Below are 10708 nucleotides of genomic sequence, written 5' to 3' on the forward strand. Positions count from 1 at the left end.
ATAAAAGAAATTTAAATATCTTGAAAAATATTTTAAATTAAAAATTGTAGCATAAGCATTTTTCGCCTAACTGTACGACGCGACCTCCGTAGCCTCAGGTAGTGGGATGGCGGCTCGCGCGCCCCGAACTTGCGAAAAGGCGTCGGACCTAACTCCAGTAAAACATAAAAGACGGCTTTTCGCCGTAAGAAATCAGTCTTTCCGGAAAAGCCGAACACAGACTATCATAGCAAACATCGAGCAGACGTCTCCTACGCGGGTTTACAGACGACACTCAGTGCCTTGCAAAAAAGTCAGTACGGTACGAACGAGGACTCCAGGACCGGGTTTTCCGTCCTGTCTCTACCCCCGACATCATCCTTACCCACCCACTCACCTCCTAGAGGCAAACGCTCCTACGCGGGTTATAGCGACACTTCTAGGTCACCTCCTAACTCTCGCACACACCCTGCCCCGAGAAAACAGACGTCTCTCCTTCGCGGGTTCATAGACGACAATTTCTCTTCCTTCTCTACACTCTCCCCCCCCCTTCCTTTGGAAAATCTGGCCGTGTCACGGAGTACTACCCCGTGACGATCGCCGCGTCCGCGACTTCTCTCTGAAGACCGCCCGAGTCGCGCCTACACTTGTACATCCCTGGCGATTTGTACCTAGAATCCACGGTTATTTTTTGTAATAAAGAGTGTTACGAAAAATCACCCTTACAAAATGATTTTGAATTAAAAACTGAGAGGAAGAGTGCTTTTATGATTTAATTAGTATAACAGAAATTATTACCATGTTTATGTGTGTATAATTCTAGGAAGAGTTAGTATTATACTAATTTCTATTATTATTAATTTTACATCAATTACTGACTTGTCACAAAAAATATATTAATAAATGTTTTCATAGTTAACGAATTGTTTACATTTTTGCTTCAGATTTTTTAATGCAAAAATCGCTATTTTCCAGAAATAAGATTATTTCCTACAGTAAGATTCTATTTTCATGTAATACTTCACGTTCGATAAGTGATTCTTCAATCACAGCCAGTACATGGCAAGAAGATGTCAAGAACTTCTTAAAATTACGATTCTTTTATACGATTGAAAATATTTCTTTTCCTTCTCTCCGTTGAACAGGAATATCCTTCAATGCTCTGGCCAAACTATTTCACGTCAAACCACGAATCGAGAAACCTCATATTTCCTGGTTTCTTTCACGCTGTTCAGCATTTATCGATAGTTCAGAGAAACAGTGGTTCCTGGAGAAATCAGTTTCGTAAGCCCGAGCGCTTTTTCAGATATTAAATTGCAAACTTTTAACAGTGAAATTTCATTATTTTTCAAACGCTGATGCGACACTTCAGGTGGCATAAGTTAACTCAATTTCGAAATATTCTTGGTATTTAATAAAGTCGTTTATGCTTGTTTTGCAAAAATTTATGGAAGCTTCAAATTCTTCTTTTAATTGCTACTTCTGTTAAATATTTAATTAATTTAGCTCTACTCCTACTAGAGCCAAATTTAAGAAATAAAAAAGAATCCGTGTATTAAGTAAAACCTGAGAAAAGCAATATATACTTAAAATAAACAACTGCACGAATAAAGAAATGAAAGAATAAAAAATTCACATCCAATAACGAACAAAATTTTATTCATTATTAATTCATTATTTTGCATACGAATAAAACTTTATTCACTATTCAAATAACGTTCATTCACTGTTTCTCATGCGAAATAATCAAATTTCACAAAACTACTCTCATTAACATTTAGACGCCCTTTAAAACAGCACAACTTTTTTGAAATTAGATCAAACGACTCACGAAAATTGTACACCTCTCATTTTACAACTTTCTTATCTGAGCCTGCAAAGAAAATTAAAACACACATTCCTCTCGATATCAACATTAATTCATTCTTTCACAAGCATCTACCGATCTCCAAATATTCCATAACAATTACTCGAATATTATCGACGAATAGTTCCTCGGTATAAGGAAACATGCAGCTATGTATACCTATACACAACACACATACACACGTTTCCCCAAGCGGAATCTGGTAAAATTGACTTTACATACTTGATAAGCTGGCTTATGTCGGCCGGAATCTTCTCGATTTTGTTGTCTGAGAGATTGAGGTAGGTCAGCCCGGTGAGCTCCAGTAATTCCCGTGGTATTCTCTTCAGCTCGTTGCTCTCCAGATGGAGGATATGAAGTTTCGGAAACCTTCGTTAGAAAGAAGCTTAATCAACTTAACTGCCTCTAACCGTTTCAATAAACAATCGAGTTTCTCTATCGCCCACCACCCCCTATTTTCCTCCTCCTCGTCCAACCCCTCGCGTTCGCCTAACTTTCCACTTAATAAGTCAAACATTTAAAAAGACGCGGAATTCGGAAGTTTACTAATTACACCAAGATAAAACGGACTCTGTAACGAAGCTATTTAGGGAAAGTTTGTATAATCAGTGGTTGGAAATATACAGGCGAGGTGCTTAAAGTAATACACTTGAAGCGGGAGTATAAATATTTGAGCGCGATATCTCACGGAAAGTGTAAACGGATAAACATGCGTGTTTCATTATGGGACTGTGATTTTGAATTTTGACAGGAGCGAAGTTGTTCGAAGGGAGTTTGCGTGCTTCAATTTAGCGCGGAAATTAGTATACAGTTTCTTTTAGAATTATTATTGTTAAATATTGGTATTAAATTTTGTGTTTTGTGAATAATATTCGGAGGTGAAAGGTGAAAAATTGAGGGCACCTAGATTTTCCTATTTATAAATAAATAAATGTCACTGCTGTTGTCACATTTTCACGAAATATTCTTATCTTCGAAGTGAAGAAAAGGGAAGAAAATATTTCTTTGTAGTTTCAATTCAAATACTTTACTAGTTTTAATAATCTTATGCTTTACTATCTTTATATTGTTCACTATTGTAATACCTTTACTGCTACGGTACTTAATAATTATAATACTTTACTATCATAATACCTTACTATTTTTAATTATTTTTAATACTTCACTATTATGATACTTTACTGTTATAATAATTTACTACCTCAATACTTTACTATTTTTAATTATTTTCACACTACCGGCCAAAAATTTGGAATCACCTGCCAATTTGCATCAATATTGAATCCGCCACTAATTCTTTATTGATCTGAAATTGACGTTGTGGAGATCAATAGCAGTTTACCTCATTTAAATTGATTTGAGTGACAACAAATTCGTTAAAAAATTATTACAAATGCAAACTTTTTTTTCAAGAATTTGGTGCAGCTTGCAATGCACAGTGATTCCAAACGTTTGGCCGGTAGCGTACGTACACTATAAACAACATAACTGACGAAATAAACAGTGATCATTCGGTCCAGAAGAAAGTATGTTTTTTCAAATTGACAATATTGATTTTCATTTAGATCAACTTCATACCTGTGCAACAGCGCTAGGTTGTTGTTCGTGTTGGTAAGCTGATTTTGGCTCAACACCAGCTCTTCTATCGCTGGGAACGCTAGAGCACTGTCAGGAACCCTTGACAGACCCCCGTTGCTGAGATCCAACTGTTTTGGGCACGATGACAATTGTATAGCCTGCAACGAAGTACCATACTTTCAGTTCAACGAAATTAAATGAAAATTGATTTACAACAACGAAGAAAATCTCTTCAGTTTTCAGCGTTCCCGGAGACCTCCACTATTTATAATCAGCGGCAATTTGAATATTTCGAGGAATTTTTCAAGTACAATATTTAGTTCTTTTCGTGAATTTAATGCTAGCAGTAATGCTTTACCTCTAAATACGAAATGGTTACGAGCGAATTTTACAATCGTTTCGGTAACAAATTGCAGCTGCCAAGAACAACGCAATCGTAAGAAAAATATATATTTAAACCTTTCTCAAGGTGAAGCAAAATTTGGAACTCCGTTAGAGTAAGTATTACCACACTCGCTGAATGTGAATTAAATCTAAAGAATCATTACAAAATTAAGATATAAACAAAATTCTACAGTTTGAAATTTAAGAAGTATATATGCTTCTTAAATTCCGAACAGAATAATTTTTTACACATAAATTGTATATAGTAATTTTAATACTACTACTAGATAACTGACACTCCATTCATAATTCCATTCGCAAATTCTAAAAAGAGGCAATAATTAAATTTCCCTTTTCTTCATTGCACTTCCTTCCCCAATTAAGTGTATGAGAAGTCGTATGAAATACAAAATCTATTAGGTCACTCCATAAGGAAATGCAAAAACAGTCTTACAAAAAGAAATAGAAAAAAGTTGTACAATGGGAAGGCGCTTACTTTTTTTTTTTTTTAATTTTTAAAGCTTCTTTGGAATGTTGATCTAAATTTGAAAATTCGGCACGAACTTAGGGGATGATCTAGTAGGTCTAACGAAAACTCTTATTCGTTAGATTCCTCCTTAATTTTAGGGATTTTGTTAGAAGCTACCAATAGAGTGAGATTCATCAATTAAACCTAACAATAATTCTACAATTCTTCTTCCACCGAAGATCAATATCAGCTGCGACACACATATCTCTCGTTTACCATAAAAATAAAAGGTAAACCAAGTTCCATTACCTCAGACTCGAGGGAGTCCGTGTCGATGGTGTCCCTGTCAAAATCACGTTCCTCCATAATGGCGACCAAATCCCCTAGATATACCATTTTTTCGCGGATTCGCCAATTTCTGTGGTAATCATCGATCGCACACACGCACTTTTACCACTCACACGGATCAAAGCGCGTGCGTATTTCCACACTCTGTCCGATCACCGACACGAAGTTTTCTACCTCGTGGAACAATCGTCTCGCGGAAGCTGTGGCTCAGCTTCTTTTAACGAGCGCTTCTTCTTTTCTTCTGTTCCTCTGGTTCGCGCGAAGAAGAAGCTCCGGTTAAAGTTTATTCCGAAACTTTGACAAATTAATTCGGTCGAGTTCCCGCCAAATTTATGAGTAGTTTCTTTTCTCTTTTTTTTTGGTCAGTTAACCAGTGAAATAATTTTTGTCTAAATCTGCAGAAAAATTGTTTATCATTTTTGTGAATAAATTGGGAGGACTTGAGAATCTGACATTTGTGATTTATGGAGATTTTGTGTGTTGTGGTATAGAAATGGATTTCTATCTGTGAATTATTTATATGATTTAGGGTGTTCTTATTTCATGGAAAAGATATTTTGCTTGAAATAATTTAAGGGTATTATAATTTTATCGCTATATTCAATCCTGAGAATGATGATTAGTGTGTTTGGTGAAAAATATTGCAATTTGGGCAGATATTCGTAGAAGCAATTTTAATAATCATAATTAATTGTAATTTTAATGATTTAGAAGTACACGTTTCCAACAGTTTCTGTGAATTTCATTTGAAATAATTGCAAGACCATATTCTTCGCTCAGAATAGTAATTACTACATTTGGACAAATATTCACAGAAATAATTTTAATAAATTGAAAGAACACGTTTACCAGTGATTTCATTTAACATTATCAAATAAATCGGCATATTATTCTCCAACATTTCCTAATCCAATGCAGATAAAAAAAGCAGTTGCTTTTATTGAATAGTTCGCTTAACGACACACGTAATTCATATCACGTAACATTTATTCAAAACGTATTTTCATTAAAAAACTGTTGTGAGTTACGAGTGGCCTGTTTCAAGTAGTGTATGCAGTTGCGTTTCGATGTAATTCCACAGGAGAACGGAATATTGTATTACTTTTCATGTCGAGAATTTATACAGTATTCCAGATACATCGAGGTTTTTCAAACGTTAATCGGGGTGAACGATTTTCTTCGATGAAACGCTTCAACAATCGTTTAATTTTTAAATAATATTTAAACAAATGTATCGTATAAAATTTTGCACAACTTTCTTTAATTTTTGCGCTGAATGCAGTAGATTCTCCACAAGTGTCAGTCCGCAAGGAACCTAAACCTGACACTTGTAGAGTCAGGGACTACGTTTTGTCACGCCAGACAGTGAACGTGTTAATAAGTAAATGTTGTTCAAATTGTATCGTGTTTGATATCATTTTCATCAGAAAAATCTCAGCAACATGTTAAAAAAAATTTCAGATGAAAAAAAGTAAAATTAAAGAAATTATATTTTTCTATTATTTCTATTAGTAGGACCTACTAATATATTCTATTAGTAGGACCATCTATACTGACACTTGTAGAATCCACAAACTGACTGACACTTGTAGAGAATTTACTGTACACCGAGAAGGTTCGATTGACCGTGTTCGCGATTCTTTCATTATGCCTGCTTCCTACAAGACTAATTATTAAGGAAATTTATTTTATATATAAAAAGGTAAGCATCAATCAAGTGCTCTGACACTAAAATTTAAAAAACTTCCAAAAGTGAAGTTAACTACTACAAACTATAATAAAATTCCTTATGGAACGTTTAAAAATGATTCATACTAAACATTCTCATTAAAAATCACTAACAGTGATTTATCACGATGATCGTGATTTTTTTTTTGAGTGAATTTGTTCACCGTGATCGTAATTCTTGATCTCTACTGTGCATTAATGTGTTTTTAAAAATCAGTAGAAAAAATAAATTACAGAAGCACGATTTGTTATAATTCTAATCGATCACGAAAAATCACAGTGAAAGATCACCGCGACTGGAAGCGAACGTGATCGATTCACCGGTGATTCGCAATTAGCAGTTCGCGTAATCTCTAATTCCCGCGTGAGAAAGAAACTCATCGGCGCAATAGTCGGCATTGACGGTCTGGCTGCAAAGTTCGCGTAAGAAATTTATCAGAGAAAATTCACCGTCTAGAGGTACGCGTTTAATAATCATGAGAACGAGAGGGTAAAGATTCTACGTGGTTGGTTTGTAAGTCTGGCTCACCATAAGTTCGCCACTGCGGGAATTGATAGTCGTGGAAAGTTTCACGAAATTGCGGAACAACCAGTTTGTAAGCATGAATTACACGATCAATGATAAATGCAGTTTCCACAGTTCGCGACATACGTATGCGCCTCATGAAAATTCGCCTGCATTCCCGCGAAACTCGAATTCTTTCCGATCCAAACTTCCTCTTTCTTCGAACTTCTGTTCCTCCTTTTATTCTTTTTTCCTTGTTTTTTTTTTTTTTTTTAATTTATGAAGGAGAAATAAAGATTTAAATTAATGGAATCTTAAACGAACGAAAATTTGGGTAAATATTGTTTTGGCGTAACAAAAGTTGCAACGATAAATGAACGAAAATTTAGGTAAATATTGCTTTGGTATAATAAAAGCATCAATGAACGATTCGTCGCGATCATTAAATGTCTACTCACGAGTGTATAATAAATTGGAACGATGTGAAAATGAATATTACGTCTTGATAAAGAAAAATGCAGAAATGGGTAAATTCTATTAACGGGGACTTGTTTATGACCGAGTTAATAACTGCAAATTACAGTCTTATGTTCGAACGAAACTGAGCTATAACGAGAGGTTCTTCGTATCACGTTATAAAATGATTACGTTATATTATAGAGACGTTTTAATGGAAAGTGTCAGTCCATTTATTCTGACTGAGACGTTACGGTAACATTGTTAACGAAAGATTGAAGAAAATAATATACGGAGAAACATTATATGTATTCATAATTTAATAACGATTAATTTTGTTTATTCATAATTTGAAAATGTATATTTATTCCTAATTTAAGAATATATGAAATATGTAATATAGTAGTTTCCTTTATTCCTCATTTCCTAGTTTAATGTAATTTAATTTCCTAATTTTCTCAACCTAATTTTCCTAATTTCCTTAGGCTGGAACAGAATATAAACAAAATCGGTGGATTTGATTTGCAAAAGGGTGGATTTGGAGTGCAAAAGGGTGAATTTGATTTGCAAACAGATGGAATTGATTTGCAAAATATTGGATTTGCTGTGCAAAACCTGTATCTCTTCTCAAACATTCATCATTCGCCTCCCTAATCTATCGTCCCTTTCTATCGTACATTTTCAGTCAGAAATTACACGCGACATCTTGTCGTCGCTCAGAGCAAAACGTGAAATGGCGCACGTATCGGCTGCCGTGACACACGGAGCCGTGAAAACGAGAAGGAAACGAGGCAAAACGTCGTCGTTTCTACAGCTAACGGACGTGTTTCGTGTGTTGCACACCACCTGAAGGGCTGAAGAATAAAACGAAAGAAAGAAGAAAAAAAGAAGAAAGTGAACAAGAGACGAGAAGGGAGAGAGAGAGAGAAATGAGAAGTAAGAAGAAGAGTTCCGCGTGTCTGCGTTCTTCGTTCTAGATGGGGGCTAACGAGGCAGGCAACTTTTCCTTGGGCGACGACGCCTTGGGAAACTCGTATCGTTGCAGCACGGGAGATAAAGTGGCTTTCAATACATGACAGAGAAGTTTGACGATTCGGATCGATGCGCGGGGAGAGGAGCTCAGTAATAAATTTTATTAATAGAGACCGGTCTTTTTTGTTTTCTACCGCGGTTGTGTCCCCGTGCGGTGGAAAATTACTCCCAGAGGAATTGAAACGAGCACAACACGGAACACGTATCAATTTCGTTTCGAAGTGGCGTTGCGTGGGAATTGGCGAAATTCTATTCGCGTTAGCGTCGAAAAGTCTCGGCACTGATCGCACCGTTGCGTCGCTTCTCGCGGCTCTTTCGTCAAATTGTATCGGATGGGGACGTCGAGAGAGATGCGCTCCTCTTTAGGTGATTTCTAATTTTCTCGCGTTTAGACGCAGTTAGAGGGGAATTGCGAATTTTTTTGGGTGAGAATTTTTGGAAGATTTTTTTATGTGGGAATTTTCGAAAGATTTTTCTTCCATGGAAATAATTAATTTTAGGGTGTTCGAGTGATCGAAATGGAGAAAAATTTTGAAGGGAGGTTTCGAAGAAGCTTGTGCATTATTGGGTATTTTTTTGGCAGACAAATTTTGTGTTCTTGTTTCATGGTGTTTATGTAATTATTCAGATTTTTATTTTACTGAAGAGATACGATAGACATTCCTGTAATTATGTTTTACTGAGGAGATACCATAAATATTTGTATAATTAGATTTTTATTTTACTGAAGAGATATGATAAATATTCGTCTAATTAGATTTCTATTTTATCGAAGAGATACGATAATTGTTCATTTTATTAAATTACATAAAATGATCCAAATTTGTCCTCTATTTGAAGTCTGGATAGAAGTAACTGATTTAAAGTTGACATCAATTTTTTATATTTAAAAAATATTTCACTTTTCTAATTTTCAGGTACGTAAAGTGTAATTCTAATTATCTTGATTAACAACGCACGTTGATGTAAATGCAGAGTCTCGTTTCACCCTCCCCGTCGTTTTAAATCCATCAGAAACTAACTAATTAATTATTTGACTTCGGATTATACTACTGTAATCCTGTTTTGCAAGCAAAATACGAAACTTCGTGACAGAAAACAGATCTAAATAAGGATATGTGACAATTAGAATAACGAGAATTCTCTTAATTAATCTGAGAAACAGAATATCCACGGACTTGTTGCTACAATTAAAAGTCTAACAAGCCAAAAATCTGGAATAAAAATGAAAAAGAGACACTAGAATCTGATAATTCATATTTTCTTCTCATAGAGAAAACATAAAGGACACGAATTTCGTCGTAAAGAATCCTACCTCTTTATCAAATTCAACTTATTTACCATCTCCATGTAAAGAGCGGCATACCAATAGTCTTCATCAAGTCTCTTTACTTTATTAAAGCTACGAGAACCCTCTTCAAGAAACGAAGAACAACTTCGCCAAGTAGTTTCATTCGCTTTCCTACCAATGCGACGATTTTCTGCTCAATTATGAAACCAACCACTCCTGTCGGTCCTTTCTCCAAAATTTCTCCCGATATTCTTCACTCTGTTGTGATAACGTATGTACTAGAATCATATTATAAGTATTTTGAGATCACTCAATTCGAAGTTGCTATACAGAGACGTTTAAAAATAATAAAATAAAAATTAAAAATAATTTTTCTACAATTCACACCAATACACTTTGAAAATTAATAATAAAAATCTGGACAAATATTTAAGATATTCGACAATTTTTCTGCGATTCACACCAATATTCTCTGAAAATTAATAACAAAAATTTGAATAAATATTCACGATAATACGAAAACTCGCAATTCTTTAAGAGGCTGTTTCCACCCCTAGGACCGTTTCATTGGCGAAACAAAAAATGGTTCCGCAATTAGCGTCACTTGAACTACATTTCTGCAAATTTTTTTCAATTTTCGGCTTACCGAACTTCTCTTTTAAGCGCTACACATATCTCAAGCGTGTAATTAACCCGGCAAAACGAAGATAAGCACCGTTCCAACGAGCTGTACCTACGAGAAATTCGAGGGTTGGTTGTTTCGTAGGAAGAAAGTGATTAGAGGAAACAACCCTCCTCGAGCTCCGTTCACCTGAAGTATTACGGTTACTGTTGCCACTGCTAATCAAATTAACGCACGTTCGTGAAATTATGCAAGGATAAAGCGTGTTCGGAACAAAGAGTTTTGATAGTGTGCGAGCTAAGCCAGAAAATAACGGGTCCTGCACCCGTTTTGACGTAACATCATCATCGTTCCTCCTCCTAGCGAGCAGAATGGATCCGTTACGTGTACGCTGAACGGTCGGATAATTAGCGAATGCTAATTAAGTATAGCTTTAACGCGTTTGAGGA

General features: G+C 35.4%; 1 protein-coding gene across 1 annotated transcript in view; it reads right to left on the reverse strand.

Moving 5' to 3' along the window:
• LOC108573764 (protein phosphatase PHLPP-like protein) overlaps window positions 1-10708 on the reverse strand; it is an 81385-nt gene that overhangs the window by 26595 nt on the left and 44082 nt on the right. The window contains exons 2-3 of the mRNA XM_017936243.1: window positions 3425-3582; window positions 2069-2215 (exon numbers count right to left, since the gene is read on the reverse strand). Coding sequence (XP_017791732.1) covers window positions 2069-2215; window positions 3425-3582 — 305 coding nt within the window. The remainder of the gene's footprint in view (window positions 1-2068; window positions 2216-3424; window positions 3583-10708) is intronic.

The sequence above is a fragment of the Habropoda laboriosa genome, unplaced genomic scaffold, assembly GCF_001263275.1.
Source record: "Habropoda laboriosa isolate 0110345459 unplaced genomic scaffold, ASM126327v1 scaffold126, whole genome shotgun sequence".
Taxonomy (NCBI): Eukaryota; Metazoa; Arthropoda; class Insecta; order Hymenoptera; family Apidae; genus Habropoda; species Habropoda laboriosa.